The sequence below is a fragment of the Hoplias malabaricus genome, chromosome 12, assembly GCF_029633855.1.
Source record: "Hoplias malabaricus isolate fHopMal1 chromosome 12, fHopMal1.hap1, whole genome shotgun sequence".
Lineage (NCBI taxonomy): Eukaryota > Metazoa > Chordata > Actinopteri > Characiformes > Erythrinidae > Hoplias > Hoplias malabaricus.
In genome coordinates this window covers 4345090-4368671 of record NC_089811.1, presented here as the reverse complement: position 1 = coordinate 4368671, position 23582 = coordinate 4345090, and the positions used below count along the sequence as shown (strand labels likewise).

The following is a 23582-nucleotide window of genomic DNA, read 5'->3' as shown; positions in this document are numbered from 1 at the left end:
CCTGTGTCTGCGTGGGTTTCCTCCGGGTGACTGCCTGTGAGGAGTGTGGTGTGTTCTCCCTGTGTCCGCGTGGGTTTCCTCCGGGTGACTGTCTGTGAGGAGTGTGGTGTGTTCTCCCTGTGTCTGCGTGGGTTTCCTCCGGGTGACTGTCTGTGAGGAGTGTGGTGTGTTCTCCCTGTGTCCGCGTGAGTTTCCTCCGGGTGACTGTTTGTGAGGAGTGTGGTGTGTTCTCCCTGTGTCTGCGTGGGTTTCCTCCGGGTGACTGTCTGTGAGGAGTGTGGTGTGTTCTCCCTGTGTCTGCGTGGGTTTCCTCCGGGTGACTGTCTGTGAGGAGTGTGGTGTGTTCTCCCTGTGTCCGCGTGAGTTTCCTCTGGGTGACTGTTTGTGAGGAGTGTGGTGTGTTCTCCCTGTGTCTGCGTGGGTTTCCTCCGGGTGACTGCCTGTGAGGAGTGTGGTGTGTTCTCCCTGTGTCCGCGTGGGTTTCCTCCGGGTGACTGTCTGTGAGGAGTGTGGTGTGTTCTCCCTGTGTCTGCGTGGGTTTCCTCCAGGTGACTGTCTGTGAGGAGTGTGGCGTGTTCTCCCTGTGTCTGCGTGGGTTTCCTCCAGGTGACTGTCTGTGAAGAGTGTGGTGTGTTCTCCCTGTGTCCGCGTGGGTTTCCTCCGGGTGACTGTCTGTGAGGAGTGTGGTGTGTTCTCCCTGTGTCTGCGTGGGTTTCCTCCGGGTGACTGTTTGTGAGGAGTGTGGCGTGTTCTCCCTGTGTCTGCGTGGGTTTCCTCCGGGTGCTCCGGTTTCCTCCCACAGTCCAAAAACACACGTTGGTAGGTGGATTGGTGACTAAAAAGTGTCCGTAGGTGTGAGTATGTGAGTGAATGTGTGTGTGTGTGTCTGTGTCTGACTGGCGCCCCCTCCAGGGTGTATTCCTGCCTTGCGCCCAATGATTCCAGGTAGGCTCTGGACCCACCGCGACCCTGAATTGGATAAGCGGTTACAGATAATGAATGAATGAATGAATGAATAATTCTGATTAGGCAGCCCACACATAACAGACCGTTTGGTCTTGTTTCACAGTGTATGCGTTGGTGGACTTTAGATCACTACATTAAAGTGTAACAAGTGAGTTTTTCATTATATGACCCCTTAAACACACACTAACATCAGAACTCGGGTCAGAATAATGAACCCGTACTGTGTTACACTGCACCATTACGTACTCCACTATACAGTGATACCATAACAGTGCAGTGTGTTAGGTCAGAGGTAGCAGTTTAATACTCATCCAGTGTAATGGCATGACCACAGCAGGGGGCTGTAGGTATACATTACTTTTGGGGTATTACGGCATGGTCAGTGGTATAACAGAGCACTGGGAGATGTTTTTGGTTTTTAAACCTCCGGTTGGTTCACACCTTTAAAGTCCTGACATCGCATGGTGAGGACGGTGTGTGGGAGTGTGCTGGTGTGAATTGGCTATGTCTTAAACAGAAGGTGGCAACCTCGATGCCTCTCATGAGTCACTGCCTCAGAAGGCAACATTTTGACACGAAGGGGACTGTAACCAGGGGCTGGATTCACAAAAGTGTCCTTTTTTTAACGTCATACTTGAGATAAAAGTGAAGATGAGTAGTTATTCTTCAAAAAATCTTCTTAAAAAATGGTCAATTTTTTCTTAACTTTTCTCTTAACAAAAATGAAAGGACCATTGGTATTCTTTAAATATACAGGGAGGGCCATTTATGTGGAGACACCTTTATAAAATGGTAATGGTTGGTGATACTAACTTCCTGTTTGTGGCACATTAGTTTATGGGAGGGGTGGTGACCATGGTGGCCATTTTGAAGTCAGCCATTTTGGATCCAACTTTTGTTCTTTCAATAGGAAGAGGGTCATGTGACACATCAAACTTATTGGGATTTTCACAAGAAAAACATTGGTGTGCTTAGTTTTAACGTAACTGTATTATTTTATAAGTTATTTACACGTTTCTGACCACTTATAAAATGTGTTCAAAGTTGTCAATGCAACCCTCTTCTCCCACTCTTCACGCACTGATAGCAACACCACAGGAGAAATGCTAGCACAGGCTTCCAATATCTGTAGTGTCAGGTGCAGGTCCCCAACCATTCTCATTTTATTAAGGTGTATCCATATAAATGGCCCACCCTGTATATGTTCTTAACTAATTTCTTAACCCTACAAAAGCCTCACACCTGCCTTAGAGTTGAGTATAGTTCAGTTTAATGTAATAAGTTTAAATAGCTGATTTACGATCATTCATTCATTCATTGTCTGTAACCCTTATCCAGTTCAGGGTCGCGGTGGATCCAGAGCCTACCCGGGATCACTTGGCACAAGGTGGGAACACACCCTGGAGGGGGCGCCAGTCCTTCACAAGACAACACACACACACACACCTTTGGACATGCTTTTAAACTTATTTGTAAACCTAATAAACTATGCTACATACTAAACACAGCCCCATGGTTTCCAACATTGTCCTGATGGGTGCTTTAAAGACGAATGACATCCTCAGACTGTGATAGCGATACACCCGCTCTCGGAAAGTGCTGCCATTGTCCGTGAGAGGAACCTACGACAATATTTTGCGAGTTACCAGGGTATTTCTTTGGATCTGGGAGGAAGTTTTGAATGCGGCAAGATATCAGTGGCGTAAGAGAGCGTGTCTGTTTGTTTGGGCAGATAAATGAGGCGTGAAGGGGCTTGTGTACAAGATCCCGTTCCCAGCGCTCTTCCTTTCCTGTGCTTTCAAAAACTCTGCTCTCTTCCCGGGAATCATCACGCGCTCCTCTTTCCACTCGTCTGCCGAGGCGAGGGCATGGAGTGGCCCACTGGGTGCCATCTCACTGAGCGAAGGAATGTGGAGCTGTCTGAAGGCTTGGCAGCTGCTCGGTCCCCCGAGGGGCTCTTTGGGGGTCCCCAGGGGCCTTGTCTGGAAGCTAGTGACGGCAGCAGAGGCCTCATCAGAGGAAGTTTACATGCGGAATGGTACGGCCAGCTCATGGGAAAATGTTTGAGGTTAACCTCGCTCCCCAGGCTTGTGTGATGAGGGCAGTGCGGTCAGTGGGATGGCAGAGAGACAGAGCTAATCTGCTTTGGTAAAATGTCCCTCATGTACCCTGTCCTAATGTCCAGACATTAGTGGACACGTCTCATAACGAGGGATTTCAGAGATTTGACCCTTGTATAATCTCCGCAGAGAAGCACAGAATAGAAAGACATTCTGTGGAAATGTGGACAGAGGGCTAATCAGGCCCTGGACTCTGGAACTCTGGAACGAGGTTCTTTAGGCCGTGGAGGCTTCCTCGATTAACCTTGGGATGAGTAGATTATAAACAGTATTTGTTATCGTTAACTGACCTAAAACACAGCTCTGGGTCACCTAGAACTTTGAACAAAGCATGTTTCCATTTTAGCTGAGGTTTGTCCCCGGGTGTCTAACATTAGCGGACCACAGGGGAGGCCCCTCTTTTAGAGGAACTCTGGAGCTGAGGGCTTTGCTGAGGACCACATCAGATGGTCTATTCCACATCATCTCTACCTCCAGCGTGTCCTCAGGTCTTGGCTGTAAACTACAGCGTTTGGGACACTTTAGCCTTGTCCTGACGGGATTCAATTTCCATGGCATCCTCTCAAAAAATTACAGGCTGATTTACCAGCTGCTTTTGACTGAATTCAGCAGTCGTCAGGCGCAGCAGGAAGTGTCGCTGTCACACAGCTGCAGGGTCCTGGGGTTGTGGGTTTGAGTCCCACTCCGAGTGACTGAATATGTGAGTGTATCAGTCCCTCCAGGGTGTGTTCCCGCCTTGTGAGTGAAGAGTCAGCACTTGAAGTTGATGTTGGGAGCTGGAGAAATGGGCGAGTGTCGGAAACTGAGGGCCAAACGCCGATGGATATGATGTGTTGGTCAGAGCATCAACAAAATGACAGGTCTTGTTGGGTGTTCTTGGCACGCAGTGGTCACTACTGACCAAAGGTTTTCTTATGAAAGACAACCAGTGAAACGGCAGTGTATCAGTGAGCCCTTGACATACGCCCTTTCGGAGATGCTCACAATGTGGCCCTTGTCAGTGTCTCAGATCCTTGTGCTGACCATTTCTCCTGCTTCCAACATCAACCTGCTTTCTCCTGATTTCTCCCCATGTAACCAGATCCTCACTGATACTCACTTTGTGGTAGAGATGGTCCCCTTGATCATTCCCTTCACTCCAGTGTGGATCAGTATTGAGCAGTTGATGGAGGTACATTCTGGTAGATTGTGTTCCATTTCAATGAAGTAAATCTGGCCACAGAAATTTGGCCACAATATTCATCATCATCATCATTTTTTAAATGATAAAAAAAATCACTACCGTGATAACAGTGATATTCAGACTTGTTTACGTAATGACGTCATGCAGTTACCCGTAATACGGCATACTTTCTTTACATGAGTTGTTTAGCCACAGTGAAGTACAGAGGGAAGTGGTACTGAGGCGGAGGAATTTGGTCCAAAAAAAGGGATATCAATATTGATATCAATAGTGCGGAGGTGTTATGTAAGAAATGAACGGAACCTGTAACAAAATAAGCAAATGTTTACAGCTATATATATATTACTTCTGAATATTTTCAAACTGTTACATTTCTAGTAAAATAAAATGTTTTGATAAATAAAATTAGATTTTATTAATGCAGGTTATTGTCGCAGTCACAATGCTCCAGGGACCTGGAGGTTGTGGGTTCAAGTCCCACTCTGGGTGACTGACTGTGAGGAGTGTGGTGTGTTTTCTCTGTGTCTGCGTGGGTTTCCTCCGGGTGACTGTCTGTGAGGAGTGTGGTGTGTTCTCTCTGTGTCTGCGTGGGTTTCCTCCGGGTGACTGTCTGTGAGGAGTGTGGTGTGTTCTCCCTGTGTCTGCGTGGGTTTCCTCCGGGTGACTGTCTGTGAGGAGTGTGGTGTGTTCTCCCTGTGTCTGCGTGGGTTTCCTCCGGGTGACTGTCTGTGAGGAGTGTGGTGTGTTCTCCTTGTGTCTGCGTGGGTTTCCTCCGGGTGACTGTCTGTGAGGAGTGTGGTGTGTTCTCCCTGTGTCTGCGTGGGTTTCCTCCGGGTGACTGTCTGTGAGGAGTGTGGTGTGTTCTCCCTGTGTCTGCGTGGGTTTCCTCCGGGTGACTGTCTGTGAGGAGTGTGGTGTGTTCTCTCTGTGTCTGCGTGGGTTTCCTCCGGGTGACTGTCTGTGAGGAGTGTGGTGTGTTCTCTCTGTGTCTGCGTGGGTTTCCTCCAGGTGACTGTCTGTGAGGAGTGTGGTGTGCTCTCCCTGTGTCTGCGTGGGTTTCCTTTTGGTGACTGTCTGTGAGGAGTGTGGCATGTTCTCTCTGTGTCTGCGTGGGTTTCCCCCGGGTGCTTTGGTCCAAAAACACATGTTGGTAGGTGAATTGGCAACTCAAAAGTGTGTGTCACCCTGTGAAGGACTGGCGCCCCCTCCAGGGTGTGTTCCTGCCTTGTGCCCAGTGATTCTGGGTAGGCTTGCCGAGAATATTTTTATCACCAAAATACACAGATATCGCCCAGCCCTAGTGTTCACCCTCACTGAGTTGGATACTGAACGTCTGCCTCACAGTAGAGAGTCCTTTCTCAGCCCTTATTGTTTCTAGTTTAGTTTATGAAGATAACCGAGATCAAACTGGCAAAAAGTTTAGTTTTATAGCTTCTGTGTGCTTTGCTTTTCATTGCTCTGTACTGTGTGTGAGCTGCATGTACCTCATTATCATTTAAATAAACAGGCATTGAACCTACTGTGGTGGCATCCTTGTGGCATTTTGACCAAAGCAGACCCAGACCTGTTCCTTTGTGGAAAAGCATTCCCATTTTAAATTGTGAATCTTAGAATGTCACAAGATACAGATTTGAAACTGTGGTGAGGTTTGGAGATGATAATTTTGAATAATTTACCAAGAGTCGTAGTCAGATTGAATCGCAAGGTCAGAGCTGTAGCTCCACAGCTTGTCCAGGGCAGTAGGAAACTGACGTGACAAGCTGCTGTTACTCAGGGTCCAGTTAGTTGTTGAGTGGACGTTCTGGGAGGTTCTAAGAAAAGCCTCGTTGGTTCTGTTTTTGGAGAGAGGGACTGGCCCGCCAACATGGAGCTCCAGAGGGAGGAAGTGGACTCAGGCGTGTCCCTGAGGAGCCATCTCTCTGGATCCTCTGTGGCCTGGAAGGTTCCGGATGAGGCTAAAATGGACTGAAGTCATCTGTCCACTCGGCTCAGCTTGATGTGTTTGTGCTTCAGTGAGGTCCGTCCAGCTCAGGGGCGAGGCAGTGAGGGGTGGGGTGTGTATTTCAGACAGACCGCTATAGACGGCTATTTTAGCTCATTATTTTGGTTTCCACAGGCTCCCAGCCACTGGGAAAACTGTGTCCATGGGCCGGGTCCAGTCCTGACAGAGTGGATTAGGAGTTGGAGTGGGCAGTGGGGCAGTATGTGATGTGACAAAATACACTCAAAACCATAGACTACAACACAACACTTTGTGACCCCTGTTCTGACGGTGGACCTCTGTCCTGATGGTGGACCCCTGTCCTGATGGTGGACCCCAGTCCTGATGGAAGACCCATGTCTTGATGGTGGACCCCTGTCCTGACAGAGGACCCCAGTCCTGATGGAGGAACCCTGTCCTGACTGAGGAGCCCAGTCTTGACGGAGGACCCCAGTCCTGACGGAGGAACACTGTCCTGACAGAGGAGCCCAGTCCTGATGGTGGACCCCAGTCCTGACGGAGGAACCCTGTCCTGACTGAGGAACCCTGTCCTGACAGAGGAGCCCAGTCCTGATGGTGGACCCCAGTCCTGACAGAGGACCCCTGTCCTGGCGGTGGACCCCTGTCTTGATGGTGGACCCCAGTCCTGACTGAGGAACCCTGTCCTGACAGAGGAGCCCAGTCCTGACGGAGGAGCCCAGTCCTGATGGTGGACCCCAGTCCTGATGGAAGACCCATGTCTTGATGGTGGACCCCTGTCCTGACGGAGGACCCCAGTCCTGATGGAGGAACCCTGTCCTGACTGAGGAGCCCAGTCCTGACGGAGGACCCCAGTCCTGACGGAGGAACCCTGTCCTGACAGAGGAGCCCAGTCCTGATGGTGGACCCCAGTCCTGACGGAGGAACCCTGTCCTGACTGAGGAACCCTGTCCTGACAGAGGAGCCCAGTCCTGATGGTGGACCCCAGTCCTGACAGAGGAGCCCTGTCCTGGCGGTGGACCCCTGTCTTGATGGTGGACCCCAGTCCTGACTAAGGAACCCTGTCCTGACAGAGGAGCCCAGTCCTGATGGTGGACCCCAGTCCTGACAGAGGACCCCTGTCCTGGCGGTGGACCCCTGTCTTGATGGTGGACCCCAGTCCTGACTGAGGAACCCTGTCCTGACAGAGGAGCCCAGTCCTGATGGAGGACCCCTGCCCTGATGATGTCCTGACAGTGGACCCCTGTCTTGATGGTGGACCCCTGTCTTGATGAAGTGTCTATGACCAGATAGAGAGTAAATTCTGAGAGTGGAGGTGGACTGTGATAAAGGCCAAATGCACTTCTTGTCTCTATAATGTGAGCAGTGTGTTCTGTGTTATCAGGCTTTGGAAAATCTTTGGAGCCCAGAGAGTCATTACATGATAAAGATACACACTGTGGCATTTAGCTGTGTGTGTGTGTGTGTGGTGTTTTTAGAGGTCTACATGGACACACATACACCTCTATACTCCTCTCCCCTCCACACTCCCACTCCCCCTCAGCGTGGCCCCTTGGCGGTGCTCCAGTAGACCTTTCCCCTAGACCAGTGTATCTCCCTGGGGTCTGGGACTCACAGCTCATCATTAGAACGAGGAAAACAGCAGCGTCACACATCCTGCCCCTGTCCATCTTTATCAAGCAGCTGACCTCCTTTCTCACACACCTCGGACAGATAGGCTTCATCTATCACTACCTTCACACACACATACACACACACTCACTCGCACAAAGTCATTAAAAATAGCCCCTAAACAGCCCCCACAGATGTAGGTCACTGGGATACAGCACTGATGACTGGCTCTGTTGTCCAGCTCCTCCAGGCTGGGGCTCAGGCCGAGCTGTGGACCAGAGTCTCCGTAAGTATGTCATTCCAGGAACACCAACCCCATTCAGGGATGTTGTGACCTGGGCTCTGGGGAAGACCATGCATAAATAATACATTAAACAGTCATTCATTCATTTTTCATTCATTGTCTGTAACCTTTATCCAGTTCAGGGTCACGGTGGGTGCAGAGCCTACACAGAATCACTGAGCGCAAGGCGGGAACACACCCGTGGGGGGGGTGCCGGTCCTTCACAGGGTGACACACACACACTCACATTTGCAGGGGGAAAAAGACGGTAGTGTCACTTCTTCACCGGCCTGTGAGGAGTATGGTGTGTTCTTCCTGTGTCTGTGTGGGTTTCCTCCGGGTGACTGTCTGTGAGGAATGTGGTGTGTTCTCCCTGTGTCCGTGTGGGTTTCCTCCGGGTGACTGTCTGTGAGGAGTGTGGTGTGTTCTCCCTGTGTCTGCGTGGGTTTCCTCTGGGTGACTGTCTGTGAGGAGTGTGGAGTGTTCTCCCTGTGTCTGCGTGGATTTCCTCCGGGTGACTGTCTGTGAGGAATGTGGTGTGTTCTCTCTGTGTCTGCGTGGGTTTCCTCCGGGTGACTGTCTGTGAGGAGTGTGGTGTGTTCTCTCTGTGTCTGCGTGGGTTTCCTCCGGGTGACTGTCTGTGAGGAGTGTGGTGTGTTCTCTCTGTGTCTGCGTGGGTTTCCTCCATGTGACTGTCTGTGAGGAGTGTGGTGTGTTCTTCCTGTGTCTGTGTGGGTTTCCTCCATGTGACTGTCTATGAGGAGTGTGGTGTGTTCTCCCTGTGTCCGCGTGGGTTTCCTCCGGGTGACTGTCTGTGAGGAGTGTGGTGTGTTCTCCCTGTGTCCGCGTGGGTTTCCTCCGGGTGACTGTCTGTGAGGAGTGTGGTGTGTTCTCCCTGTGTCTGTGTGGGTTTCTTCCAGGTGACTGTCTGTGAGGAGTGTGGTGTGTTCTCCCTGTGTCTGCTTGGGTTTCCACCTGCAGCCCCACCACACATGTTGGTGGGTGGATCGGCTAACTGACATGGTCCACAGGTGTGTGTGTGTGAACTGTCCTCTCTGGGTCATCACCTGAGTTCCAGATACAGAGAATGAGAATAAAATAAGATGAGTCCCAAGCGTCCGTCCACACTACCTCAGCTTTGCACAGTCCCCTGAAGGTCATTGCAGTTCGTGGTCAGTTTCATGTCTAGGAGCCCGACCTGGCCGTGTGCTCTAGCTTCAGATTTCTTTCGGTGACATCATGCAGGTGAAAAAGACTGTTCTCTCTCCTCTCCCTCCGTCCCACCCCCCTTTCCTCAAGGCTGACTCAGAGCCCCTCTTGCCTACCCTGCAATTACACAGTGTGATCAGAACAGCAGGGTCTCCCTTCACCGTGTGCAGAGCTGAATCCCCACACTCCAGTTCAGAGAGTCAGTTCCGGTTTCGAGGGTGAGGGGACGTCAAGCACCTCCAGTTGTGTCCGTCACTGAATGAATCCCCAGCACAAGACAGGTCAGGTTTAACCTTGTAGTGACTGCGAGGTTCAAAGTCCAGGCCTGAACTTATTTAATGGGATTAAATTAATACGAATAAAAAGAATGACTATTTGTTCGTCAGTCCTGAGACTGAGACTGAGTGTGTTCTCCCTGTGTCTGCGTGGGTTTCCTCCGGGTGACTGTCTGTGAGGAGTGTGGAGTGTTCTCCCTGTGTCTGTGTGGGTTTCCTCCGGGTGACTGTCTGTGAGGAGTGTGGTGTGTTCTCCCTGTGTCTGCGTGGGTTTCCTCCGGGTGACTGTCTGTGAGGAGTGTGGTGTGTTCTCCCTGTGTCTGCGTGGGTTTCCTCCGGGTGACTGTCTGTGAGGAGTGTGGTGTGTTCTCCCTGTGTCTGAGTGGGTTTCCTCCGGGTGACTGTCTGTGAGGAGTGTGGGGTGTTCTCTCTGTGTCTGCATGGGTTTCCTCCGGGTGACTGTCTGTGAGGAGTGTGGTGTGTTCTCCCTGTGTCTGTGTGGGTTTCCTCCGGGTGACTGTCTGTGAGGAGTGTGGAGTGTTCTCCCTGTGTCTGTGTGGGTTTCCTCCGGGTGACTGTCTGTGAGGAGTGTGGTGTGTTCTCCCTGTGTCCACATGGGTTTCCTCCGGGTGACTGTCTGTGAGGAGTGTGGTGTGTTCTCTCTGTGTCTGCGTGGGTTTCCTCCGGGTGACTGCCTGTGAGGAGTGTGGTGTGTTCTCCCTGTGTCTGTGTGGGTTTCCTCCGGGTGTTTGCCCTCAAACGCATGTTTTATTTTATCATTTATATTTATTTATCACACATGAGACAAAAGTAACGACAGATTTGTCATATTGTAGCGGAGCAACAACTAAGATCTGACTTTGAAATGTAGTTAAATGGAAGTAAAATTCATTCAAAATAAAAATACTTCAGTAAAGTACAGCAACCAATTACAGCACTGGCTCCACCCACAGAGAAACCTCATAGGTCCAATCAGGATACTCACAATGTGTGTGTGTGTTTGACTTGATTTCCGGACTGTACTCTAAATGTGAATTACACACAGCCTCCAGTAGGGGGAGCCCAGAAGTCCAGCGCTCTGATTGGCCAGACTCGGTTGAGAGAGCTGGTCAGTTCTAAAGTCCCTGCACTTGATATCAGAATCAGAACGCCTCATTTTATCCCCTGTTTTTCTGACATACACAGCCCACAGAGAACGGACTGGGTGGTCTTGTTTCACAGTGTGTGTGTTGGTGGGCTCCAGGTCCCCATGATTGACATGCTGTTGTTTTTCGCAGGCAAAGATAAGGAAGGAAAGCAGAGAGTAAATTAGTTCCATGCTCAGCATCAAATAGGCCATTAGTCTGTTAGAAACAGTGACTTTTCCTGGCAGGAGGCCTAGTCTTTCAGGAGGAACAGGAAAGGAGGGCCTTTAGGGGCTCAGCCACGTTAACACGAGCGTGTGTTTTTACTCGTCTTTATCCCGCTGCTCTTCATTCTTCACGGCGCACAAATCCGTGTTAAATCCCTCCATCAGAAAGTGTGGAAACAGTATGCCGGCTGCTCCGGGATTAGCGTGGAGTGCGCTAACAAAGAGCGTGGCGCGGTAAACCTGCGGAAAGCTGTAGTTCCCGAATCGTGGCTTAAAACCGGCCTCCGCCGGCCGTTCACTACCGGGTCCTGAAAGGTTTTAGCTGACAGCCCATCACTCACTTCCATTCTGCTTTGTTTCAGACGACTGACTCTTTGTCTTTCTCTCTCTGTGCGGAGACATCTCGCTGTGTTTTTTTTTTCTTCATCCTCAGACATACGCTTTTATAAAACCTGCGGCGCAGCATGTGGGTGTTGAGTGTTATCAGTGAGCCACATGTTACTAGCTGCCGCTGTATTTCAATGAGGAATCGCTCCTGTATTAAAAGTCGCCCCGTTTCATGCCAGAAAACACACACAGAATGGTTTATTTGCCCGATGCAGATGTGGCGGCTCAGAGCGTGGGCTTTTTCTGAACGTCTACAGAGGGCCCTGCTCTGTTTTTAATGAGCTCGTAGTCACATAGTAAATATTTAATGATGTGAACGATATCAAGATTAAAGGAGGCCGTGGGCTCTCAGGCTTTTTCTCCGTGTTCGTGATTTGGTTTAGTAAGTTCTGTAGCACGGTTATCTCCTTCACTACGATCCCTCCTGATTACCACCCCCTCCCCGTTAGCACCCCTGTTAAGTAGTGTCACTCCATGTGAAGACATTCTCGTATTCGCCGAGGGCTCCCTGATCACACTCCCCATTAAAACTACATTCCTATAGATGCGCTTGTGTTGTCAGTGTGCAGTGTTTAAGCACATTGTACCTCTGAATTTACACCTCGGTGACAGTGAACACACACACACACACTCACTAAAGCGCCTGAGGCAGTGAGGTGAGGGGAGGTTATAAATTGTGCAGAGGGAAGGTGAGAGTTAAATAAACATTGCCCTCATCACAGGACGGGGATGCTCCATTTATTGGTCACAGCTGAATGCTTTACAACTGTACTGTAAACATTTACAAATATTTACACCATTTTAAAGTCTGTGAGGAGTGCGGTGTGTTCTCCCTGTGTCTGCGTGGGTTTCCTCCGGGTGACTGTCTGTGAGGAGTGTGGTGTGTTCTCCCTGTGTCTGCGTGGGTTTCCTCCAGGTGACTGTGTGTGAGGAGTGCGGTGTGTTCTCTCTGTGTCTGCGTGGGTTTCCTCCGAGTGACTGTCTGTGAGGAGTGTGGTGTGTTCTCTCTGTGTCTGCGTGGGTTTCCTCCGGGTAACTCTCTGTGAGGAGCGTGGTGTGTTCTCCATGTGTCTGTGTGGGTTTCCTCCGGGTGACTGTCTGTGAGGAGTGTGGTGTGTTCTCTCTGTGTCTGTGTGGGTTTCCTCCGGGTGACTGTCTGTGAGGAGTGTGGTGTGTTCTCCCTGTGTCTGTGTGGGTTTCCTCCGGGTGACTGTCTGTGAGGAGTGTGGTGTGTTCTCCCTGTGTCTGCGTGGGTTTCCTCCGGGTGACTCTCTGTGAGGAGTGTGGTGTGTTCTCCCTGTGTCTGCGTGGGTTTCCTCCGGGTGACTGTCTGTGAGGAGTGTGGTGTGTTCTCCATGTGTCTGGGTGGGTTTCCTCTGGGTGACTGTCTGTGAGGAGTGTGGTGTGTTCTCCATGTGTCCGCGTGGGTTTCCTCCGGGTGACTGTCTGTGAGGAGTGTAGTGTTTTCTCCCTGTGCCTGCGTGGGTTTCCTTCCATGGTCCAAAACCACACGTTGGTAGGTGGATTGGCCACTCGATACATAAAGTGTCTGTAGGTGTGAGTGCGTGAGTGAATGTGTGAGTGTGTGTCGCCCTGTGAAGTACTGGTGCCCCTTCCAGGGTCCGGACCCACCTTGACCCTAAACTGGTTAAGCAAAAGTGTCCTGTTAACATTTGTCAAATGGTGATAAAAATGACTGTTTCTTGCTTAAATCTGCACTGACGCTCAGCTGTAAGGGTCAGTAAAGCCCTGGGGGGATACAGAATAGCTGCACTCTGGACAATGTTTTCCCTGCTGTCAACACATGTCTCACCTTGTGTGCGAATTAGCGAGCCCTTCATGAGGTGTGTGTATGGGTGAGTCACAGCAGGGAAGACTTTGCCGTGTGTCGTACAGTGGTTTGGAAAGTTCAGGTTTGTTAAATACTGGGTTGTAGTGTCATAAGACTGACTTGAGTTTGACAGCGATGCCCATTAAAGATGACAAACACACTCCGAACCTGTTCGTAGGAGGGGAGCCTGGTTTGGGAAGATTCACATTCTGCAAATGAAGGAGCACAGGCTGAAGTCTATTAAAAATAGATGTATATTTTACAGGAGCTCCTCTGATTGTCACTCGTCTGTAACAGTTTTATTCGGCTATGTTCCCTCAGTCACATGGTTTATCAAAGCCTAAAATTCATTGGTTTAATTATTCCCCTCCTTTTCCACAAGTGAACACAGTTCTGGGACTTTGCTCAAAACCCCACAAGGATCAAACCCCACAGCAGTGTTCTCCCCCTGTGTAAACAGCACCTGTTCCTTTAAATGATAATGAGCCGCTCACTGTTCACCCCGACCCCGAGCGCACAGCAGTGAGGAGCGAGGAGCAGAAGCTCTGGTTTTTAGCCTTTTTTACTCAGTGTTCTTATTTCTCTGCGCTTGTGTCTGTTTTGCTGTTTAACCTCATCTTTGTGCTCTCAGATAAATGTGTGTCCAGTGCTGTGATTGGACAGACTCAGACAAGGGGGCGGGGTGATTCTAAAGTCTCTACACTTGACGTCTGAAGTGACGGCTCGTTTTATCCCATGTTTTCTGATTAGGCAGCACTCAAAACGGACTGAGTGATATTTGTTTCACAGTGTGTGTGTTGGTGGACTCCATATCCTCACATTAATGTGAACATGCACTGAACCGTGTTTTTTATAATAATTCCTCATTAATGAAAACAGTAATAAGCTCTTAATAATAATAAAAGATTTTAATAAAGAGACAGTGATGAAGACACCGCAGCACACAGGAAGCTCCACCTGCAGCTGCTGTCTGATCTGGCTGCTCTGTGCTCTGTCTGTTTCAGTCTGATCCCCTGCTCTGTGCTTTGCAGGTGTATAAGTCTGACTTGTCTGCACTGGACTTGTTTAAGTCTGATCTGTCTGCTCTGTGCTCTGCAGGTGTTTGAGTCTGATCTGTTTGAGTATGATCTGTCTGCTCTGTGCTCTGCAGGTGTTTGAGTCTGATCTCTGTGCTCTGCAGGTGTTTGAGTCTGACCTGTTTGAGTCTGATCTGTCTGCTCTGTGCTCTGCAGGTGTTTGAGTCTGATCTCTGTGCTCTGCAGGTGTTTGAGTCTGACCTGTTTGAGTCTGATCTCCCTGCTCTGTGCTCTGCAGGTGTTTGAGTCTGATCTCTGTGCTCTGCAGGTGTTTGAGTCTGACCTGTTTGAGTCTGATCTCCCTGCTCTGTGCTCTGCAGGTGTTTGAGTCTGATCTCTGTGCTCTGCAGGTGTTTGAGTCTGATCTGTTTGAGTCTGATCTGTCTGCTCTGTGCTCTGCAGGTGTTTGAGTCTGATCTCTGTGCTCTGCAGGTGTTTGAGTCTGACCTGTTTGAGTCTGATCTCCCTGCTCTGTGCTCTGCAGGTGTTTGAGTCTGATCTCTGTGCTCTGCAGGTGTTTGAGTCTGACCTGTTTGAGTCTGATCTCCCTGCTCTGTGCTCTGCAGGTGTTTGAGTCTGATCTCTGTGCTCTGCAGGTGTTTGAGTCTGATCTCTGTGCTCTGCAGGTGTTTGAGTCTGACCTGTTTGAGTCTGATCTCCCTGCTCTGTGCTCTGCAGGTGTTTGAGTCTGATCTCTGTGCTCTGCAGGTGTTTGAGTCTGATCTCCCTGCTCTGTGCTTTGCAGGTGTTTGAGTCTGATCTCTGTGCTCTGCAGGTGTTTGAGTCTGATCTCCCTGCTCTGTGCTTTGCAGGTGTTTGAGTCTGATCTCTGTGCTCTGCAGGTGTTTGAGTCTGATCTCTCTGCTCTGTGCTTTGCAGGTGTTTGAGTCTGATCTCTGTGCTCTGCAGGTGTTTGAGTCTGATCTCTGTGCTCTGCAGGTGTTTGAGTCTGATCTCCCTGCTCTGTGCTCTGCAGGTGTTTGAGTCTGATCTCTGTGCTCTGCAGGTGTTTGAGTCTGACCTGTTTGAGTCTGATCTCCCTGCTCTGTGCTCTGCAGGTGTTTGAGTCTGATCTCTGTGCTCTGCAGGTGTTTGAGTCTGATCTCCCTGCTCTGTGCTTTGCAGGTGTTTGAGTCTGATCTCTGTGCTCTGCAGGTGTTTGAGTCTGATCTCCCTGCTCTGTGCTTTGCAGGTGTTTGAGTCTGATCTCTGTGCTCTGAAGGTGTTTGAGTCTGATCTCTGTGCTCTGCAGGTGTTTGAATCTGATCTCTGTGCTCTGAAGGTGTTTGAGTCTGATCTCCCTGCTCTGTGCTCTGCAGGTGTTTGAGTCTGATCTGTCTGATCTATCCTCTGCAGGTTGCGATGTCTGGTGAAGCAGTTGGATAAAGGGGAGGTGAATGTGGTGGAACTCAGGAAGAACATTGAATACGCTGCGTCTGTCCTCGAGGCAGTTTACATTGATGAAACCAGGTGAGTTACACAACTCTATTTGCAGTGCACTGACATTGACCACTAACACTGACTGACACTGACCACTGACTCTGACCACTAACACTGACTGACATTGACCACTGACTCTGACCACTAACACTGACTGACATTGACCACTGACACTGACCATTGACTCTGACACTGACTGACACTGACACTGACCACTGACTCAGACTAACATTGACCACTGACATTGACTGACATTGACACTAACCACTGACTCACACTGACCACTGACACTGACACTGACACTAACCACTGACTCACACTGACCACTGACACTGACACTGACATTGACCACTGACTCAGACTGACATTGACACTAACCACTGACTCACACTGACCACTGACACTGACACTGACACTAACCACTGACTCACACTGACCACTGACACTGACACTGACACTGACCACTGACTCACACTGACCACTGACACTGACACTGACACTAACCACTGACTCACACTGACCACTGACACTGACACTGACACTAACCACTGACTCACACTGACCACTGACCACTGACACTGACACTGACCACTGACTCACACTGACCACTGACACTGACATTGACACTGTCCACTGACTCACACTGACCACTGACACTGACATTGACACTGTCCACTGACTCTGACACTGACACTGAGAGAGGGAGAGAGAGAGTGTGATCTCTGTTGGAGTGCTCATCCACTTCAGTCTTCTATTACCCATAATCCTCCTCTCTGACGCTCTCTGTGGAGGGCTATCATGCTGCCACAGTGAGCGGGGGAGGACCCACTGATGTGGCATCTGAGAGAGAGAGAGAGAGAGAGAGAGAGAGGATACAATTCTCTATTAACCAAATTCATGTTTAACATACACAGTCTCTCTCTCTCTCTCTCTCTCTCTCTCTCTCTCTCTCTCTCTCTCTCTCTCTCTCAGATGCAACATCAGTGGGTATTTTCTGCTGTATATTTTACATATTTATAAAGTAATGGAGCCCTCCATCATTCTCTGTTCACTCCATCATTCTCACTCTTAATTAAACTGCCTCTGTGCTCTCTCTCTCTCTGTTCCTCCGTCCCTCTGTCCTCTCGGTCACTCTCTCTGCTCCTGTTGTACACAGACTCTATCTGATGGCCCAGCGCTGCCGCGGCTAATTGCGTTTCCCTAATGACAGGCCACAGGATGCATCGCCATGGCAGCGGCTTTGAGCAATTTCAGCTCGTTACTGACCGCAACTGCGCATTTGTTATCATAACATGTTCTGCATTTTCTGCTCTGGTACGATAGCTACGTACAGACAGAGAGAACACACACACACACACACAGACCTCAGGGATCCAGCCAGGGTCCTCATGAAGAATGTATTTGTTTATATGTTTTGTCTTTGGCCTGCTTTATAAAGTGGTGTTTAGCCTTATTTGGACTGGATTCAATTTCCCTGTGGCCCTCGGGTAATTTCCTCTTTTACAGGTGTTCCTCAGTGATTGTATTTCCGACCGGATCAGCCATAGGCATGTTCCCACGCATTAACTTGTTCCTGCACATTATTAAGTGAAGAAAGTACAACGTAAATCTGTAAAAACTACAAACTAAATGACCTTCTGTTAAATTAGAGTCATTTTACTTTGTCGGTATGACATACATCATATAATTGTCCCAAAACATTATTAATATGTCCACACAATTACTTGTTTCTTCGCCTTAATAAGTTATTTCTCACGTTTTTAATTAGTTTCCATGTATTAAGTGGTTCCCATGCATTGTTTCCATGTTATTAACTCATTCCTGTGCATTACGTATTTAATTCTCATGCGTTATAAAGTCATTGTATTTCCTTTCTCACTCATTATTAAGATGTTGCCACACATTATTACGTTTTCCTAAGAATTATTACGTCATTGGCCCCACCTTAAGGCATTCCACACGTCCATTCATCCTATACATTATGAAGTAATTCCTGTGCAATATTAAGTAGTTTTCACACATTATGATAAGTTCCCACTCTTTATTAAGTCACTCCCACACATTGTTCTCATTTCCATGTGTAATTAAGTTGTTCTTTCTCCACAGAATGGGATTCCTTATATTTTTCTTATGAAGTGGTTGTAATAGTTCAAGTTGTCTCTACATGTTATTGCTTTCATGCATTATTCAGTGGCTCCGATGCATTCCCACATGTTATTAAGTCATTCCTGTCTAGCTCCATGACATTATTCATCACTGCCACAATTTCAAAACTATCTCAGTCATAATTAAGATGTTCCCAAGCATCGTTACATCATTTCAGAGGATTCCTCAGTCATTCAGTCATAGGAAAAAATCTTTATCTGTCTTTCAACCGACACAGAATTAACTCAGTCAACAGACCACGGGTCGACTGTCAACTAAGGAATTTTAATATATCTACAGTCTGTACAGAGAGCAGGGTTCGGACCAACAACTGCCGGCTCTGGGTGCTTCTATAAGTACATCACTAATATTAATAACAATATTAATAATAACAATAATAATATATTACATTTGTATAGTGCCTTTCTAATACCCAATGGCATTTTACACAAAGAGGCAAATAATAATAATAATAATTCATTCATTCATTATCTGTAAGCGCTTTTCCAGTTCAGGGTCGTGGTGGGTCCAGAGCCTACCTGGAATCATTGGACGCAAGGCGGGAATACACCCTGGAGGGGGCGCCAGTCCTTCACAGGGCAACACAGACACACACATTCACTCACACTTTGGAGTCACCAATCAACCTACCAACGTGTGTTTTTGGACCGTGGGAGGAAACCGGAGCACCTGGAGGAAACCCACGCGGACACAGGGAGAACACACCAACTCCTCACAGACAGTCACCCGGAGGAAACCCACGCAGACACAGGGAGAACACACCACACTCCTCACAGACAGTCACCCGGAGGAAACCCACGCAGACACAGGGAGAACACACCACACTCCTCACAGACAGTCACCCGGAGGAAACCCACACAGACACAGAGAGAACACACCACACTCCTCACAGACAGTCACCCGAAGGAAACCCACGCAGACACAGGGAGAACACACCACACTCCTCACAGACAGTCACCCGAAGGAAACCCACGCAGACACAGGGAGAACACACCACACTCCTCACAGACAGTCACCTGGAGGAAACCCACACAGACACAGGGAGAACACACCACACTCCTCACAGACAGTCACCCGGAGCGGGAATGGAACCCACAACCTCCAGGTCCCTGGAGCTGTGTGACTGCGCCACCGTGCCGTCCATAATAGTAGTAATAATAATAATAATAATAATAATAATAAAGAAACAAAAGGAAAAGGGAAGACCCTTACACCTGTAGAGTGCAGAAGAAGTACTGAGAGAAGTGGTAGCTCTTTAGCTGGAATTTAAAAGCAGAAAATGAAGACACTAAGACTTTGTGGTAAAGCATTCCAGAGCTTGGGTGAATAATCCACCACCAGCCGTTATTTGAATTTAGGTCCTGACAAAAGACCACTCCCTAAGGACCTCAGTGATCCTGTGGGACAGTGCAGAAGTTCAGAAAGGTAGGCTGGCACTGGTGCTGGTGCAAGGGTGAGCGATGCTTCTAAATGGTGTTTTAGGACTCTAGCGATGAAGATCGGCCATGTTGTTTTCCTTTCTTCTGTTTCTCTACCTTTTTAAATCTGGAATTAGTCCTTCTGGGCTTCGGAGTATTTCTCGGGCTTGGTCTCGGCTTGTTTTTCTCATTTCCGCTTTGGAACAAAGTCCAAACTGCTCACATCTGTCTCTAGCCTTTACTTATGTCCTGTAAGGAGCTGGAACTTGGGCTTTCTTTACACAGATTTCTCAGATAACTGAAAAAAAGCAGGGGGATGCTGCCCCATCCCTTCCCTTACACAGATGTAAAGAGCTATGCTGTTTGCTTGGCTGTTTGATTGGTAATTTGCACATGAAAAGGTTAGATATTGAGTTATTAATTCCTTAATTAACTAGTAAGTTTGTAAGTAAGTCCTCTGGCGTACCACCTCTTGCTGCTTCACGTACCACAGGACCACTGAGAACCACTGCCTTAGGGTTCTCCCATACATTAGTGTTATTCCCATGAAGTATTATGTAATTCCCACTCATTATTTAGTCATTGCCATGCATTATTAAGTTATTCTCACACCTTCCTTTATTTTGGAGGGATGTGATCCTATGGGATCTGTGGATGCCCTCAGCATGTTCCAAAAATGCTGGGACAGGGTCATTTTTACATGACAAACATGTTCAGAGAGAATCGTAACATAAGTACATAAGGCAACATCAGTGTAAGAGGAAACTCTCTCTCCTTCTTTTTCTCTGCTGTCCCCTCTCATTGCCATCAGGACTCTGGGGTTCAGAGAGCGGAGTCGGTGTTCCACGTTTGTGCTGGGTGTCAGTCGGGCTCGCTGCAGAATGTCCTCGAGCCCATCCCGGTGTTCAGCCTGGCTCTCCGCTCTGAAACATTCATGACACTGGTAGCAACAAGCTGTGACTGTCATGAGACATTACACACAGTGTGTCCAGCATTGTCCAGACACTCCTTTACAGACACTGCTTGGATCAGCTCCATAGAGGAGCATTGACCTATGGGACCTATGGGCCTGTGCTCACCATGTCCAGTGGCAAGTGTGGGCAAGAGGGGTTTAAAGCAGCCCCCCACCTCCCAGGATTGGTCTGTAGAAGAGGATGGGGCTGTGGCAGTAACACAGTGTTCTCTGGAGTGATGTAGTTGGAGTTATCCATCGGTCTCTGACCTCACTAATGCTGTCATGACTGCCATCATATTCTCAGTGAGGGCTTCCTAGAAGAGTAGAAGGTGTTGCAGCAAAGAGGGTTAAACTGTCTATTGCATTTAAGGCGTAGGACACAGTAATGGCCAGGGCAACGTTTGGTCATGTTGTATCTGTACTAAATAGTAGCTAATAGCAACCAATAGGAAAGAATTGTTCATCTGGGTTGTGTACAATCATCAGCGCTATGTTATTTAACCTACATTTGGGTATTTTTAGATGCAAAGTCTTGTAACTCCCGCTCCCCCACTTTTCAAAGACGGGAGGGAGGCTATCAGCGCTCACTTACTTTTGGAGCTTCATAAAAGCCGTACGTCTCATCAATAGCACGGTGTCCTTGTTCTGTCGAGAGAGAGAAAGAAAATAACCCAGTTTCGTAGGCTGTGAAATGGCAAGCTGACGGCTGAGAGGAAACGCTCACAGGAGCAGATCCATGAGAACTTCAGCTGGATAACCCTCTAATCAAGATCAGCAGCAAATAAGATACAGTTTTACAGAGAGGGACATCTAGTGCATAACCCTAGCCCTAACCTTAACTCAGGGATCCAGCCTGGGTCCGGACTTTTTTTTGTGGAAGATCCCAGTTAAGGTGGAACTATGCATTTCCACCTTAAGAGGTTAGGGACAATATCACCAAAGCGTGGTGATATAGTGACCTATCGACGTCATAGTCGGTGAGAGTGACCAGTGCCCCCCCCACTGCCCCCCCACCAAATATGGAGTCGATTGGTCACTGTATCACCATTGCGTCCCAGGGAGGCTTTGGTGATATTGGCCCCTAACCCCAAATTTAACCCCAGCTCTAATCTAAACCCTAACGCTAACATTACCTTAACGTTAACCTTAAACCTAACCCTAAATTTAACCCCAGCTCTAATCTAAACCCTAAAGCTAACATTACCTTAACGTTAACCTTAAATTTAACCCTAAATTTAACCCCAGCTCTAATCTAAACCCTAACGCTAACATTACCTTAACGTTAACCTTAAACCTAACCCTAAATTTAACCCCAGCTCTAATCTAAACCCTAAAGCTAACATTACCTTAATGTTAACCTTAAACCTAACCCTAAATTTAACCCCAGCTCTAATCTAAACCCTAAAGCTAACATTACCTTAATATTAACCTTAAACCTAACCCTAAATTTAACCCCAACGCTAAACAGAACTCTAAAGCTAACATTACCTTAATGTTAACCTTAAACCTAACCCTAAATTTAACCCCAGCTCTAATCTAAACCCTAAAGCTAACATTACCTTAACGTTAACCTTAAATTTAACCCTAAATTTAACCCCAGCTCTAATCTAAACCCTAAAGCTAACATTACCTTAATGTTAACCTTAAACCTAACCCTAAATTTAACCCCAGCTCTAATCTAAACCCTAAAGCTAACATTACCTTAATGTTAACCTTAAACCTAACCCTAAATTTAACCCCAGCTCTAATCTAAACCCTAAAGCTAACATTACCTTAATGTCAACCTTAAACCTAACCCTAAATTTAACCCCAGCTCTAATCTAAACCCTAAAGCTAACATTACCTTAATGTTAACCTTAAACCTAACCCTAAATTTAACCCCAACGCTAAACAGAACTCTAAAGCTAACATTACCTTAATGTTAACCTTAAACCTAACCCTAAATTTAACCCCAGCTCTAATCTAAACCCTAAAGCTAACATTACCTTAATGTTAACCTCTCTTTTAACACAGACTTCCATTCAAATCTAAGAAGGTTATTTCCTTCTCCTGTAAAGATACAGTGTCTAATGTCTAATTGAAGCGGTGGGTCTAATGCAAGGTTGACTTTGTGTTTGGAGCATAAAGGCGTCTGGTTTTCGCTTGTTGAAAAAGTGGCAGCCCCACTCTGACCCTAACCACATCTACTGCTAGTCTGACACTAACACTATCCCTGACCCTGACCTTCGCGCTTTCCCTGACCCTAACATTAGACCTTGACAAAAAAGACATAAAGGTATTTAAAGTGCAGGATAGTAGCTAAGTGTTTTGTTTGCAATCACAACATGGTGCTTCCTCAGCTTTAATTTAAACTAACAGTGTTGAGAAAGTCGTGACTGGGTTTTTAAGACAAGCTCCAAGTGAGTTACAGAAGGTCTCATGTAACTAATGTCCCTTCGAGGTCTTGACCAACCTTAAAGTACAGCGGAGGCTACATTAAAAAAACAGTCCGGGAGTTCCAGGACGGTCTTGGCACTGGTCAGGGCAACAGATGGGCTACAGTCTGTAAATGTTACACCTACACAGTGTGCTCAAAGTGTGTTAGACGCCACTTTTAATGAGCTTTGGTTGCTTCAGTTACTTTTAAGGTGCATTTATTGCTCTGTAACCTCTGTAGAAAGGCACTGACCAATGGAATGACGGCACATTCTAAACAAGCCCAAGCCCAAAGTAGGAATTAGAGGGGCCCCCAGCTTTGAGTGTTACAGTATGTACAGAAGTGTCCACATCCTCCCTGGACGTCATGCAGCAGTGACAGAGCCAGAGGCATGGGCAGTTAAAGCTTCAGATGTTCATTGTTATGGATAACAGCGAACAATGGATGGCACCATCTAACAATTAGCATCTTTCAATTGCTTGCACAATGCTAATTGTGGGCTGTTACCTTTGATTACTTTTCATTAGCTGCATTAGCATTAGCATTGCCAAACTGACCTGATGTGGACCTCTCTCTCTGTCCCTCTCTCTCTCTCTCTCTCTCTCTCTCTCTCTCTCTCTCTCTCTCTCTCTCTCTCTCTCTCTCTCTCTCTCTCTCTCAGGCGGCTGCTGGACACGGAGGATGAGCTCAGTGACATCCAGGCTGACTCCGTGCCCATGGAGGTGCGGGACTGGCTGGCCTCCACCTTCACCAGGAAGATGGGCGTGGCTCGGCGGCGTCCCGAGGAGAAACCGCGGTTCCGCAGCATCGTCCATGCCGTGCAGGCTGGCATCTTCGTCGAGAGGTACGTCCTGTCCATTTCACTGTGGACACCAGCAGGAAGGACAGCACCAAGCACGTAAAGGCTTTACTTCACAGACTTATAACTCACTCAA

At 48.1% G+C, this 23582-nt stretch overlaps 1 protein-coding gene across 1 annotated transcript in view; it reads left to right on the top strand.

The window, feature by feature from the left end:
• Positions 1 to 23549, top strand: part of pde1a (phosphodiesterase 1A, calmodulin-dependent) — a 76444-nt gene extending 52895 nt beyond the window's left edge. The window contains exons 3-4 of the mRNA XM_066686860.1: positions 15609 to 15722; positions 23309 to 23549. Of these exons, the coding sequence (XP_066542957.1) occupies positions 15609 to 15722; positions 23309 to 23549 (355 nt within the window). The remainder of the gene's footprint in view (positions 1 to 15608; positions 15723 to 23308) is intronic.
• Positions 23550 to 23582: the final 33 nt, after the last annotated feature.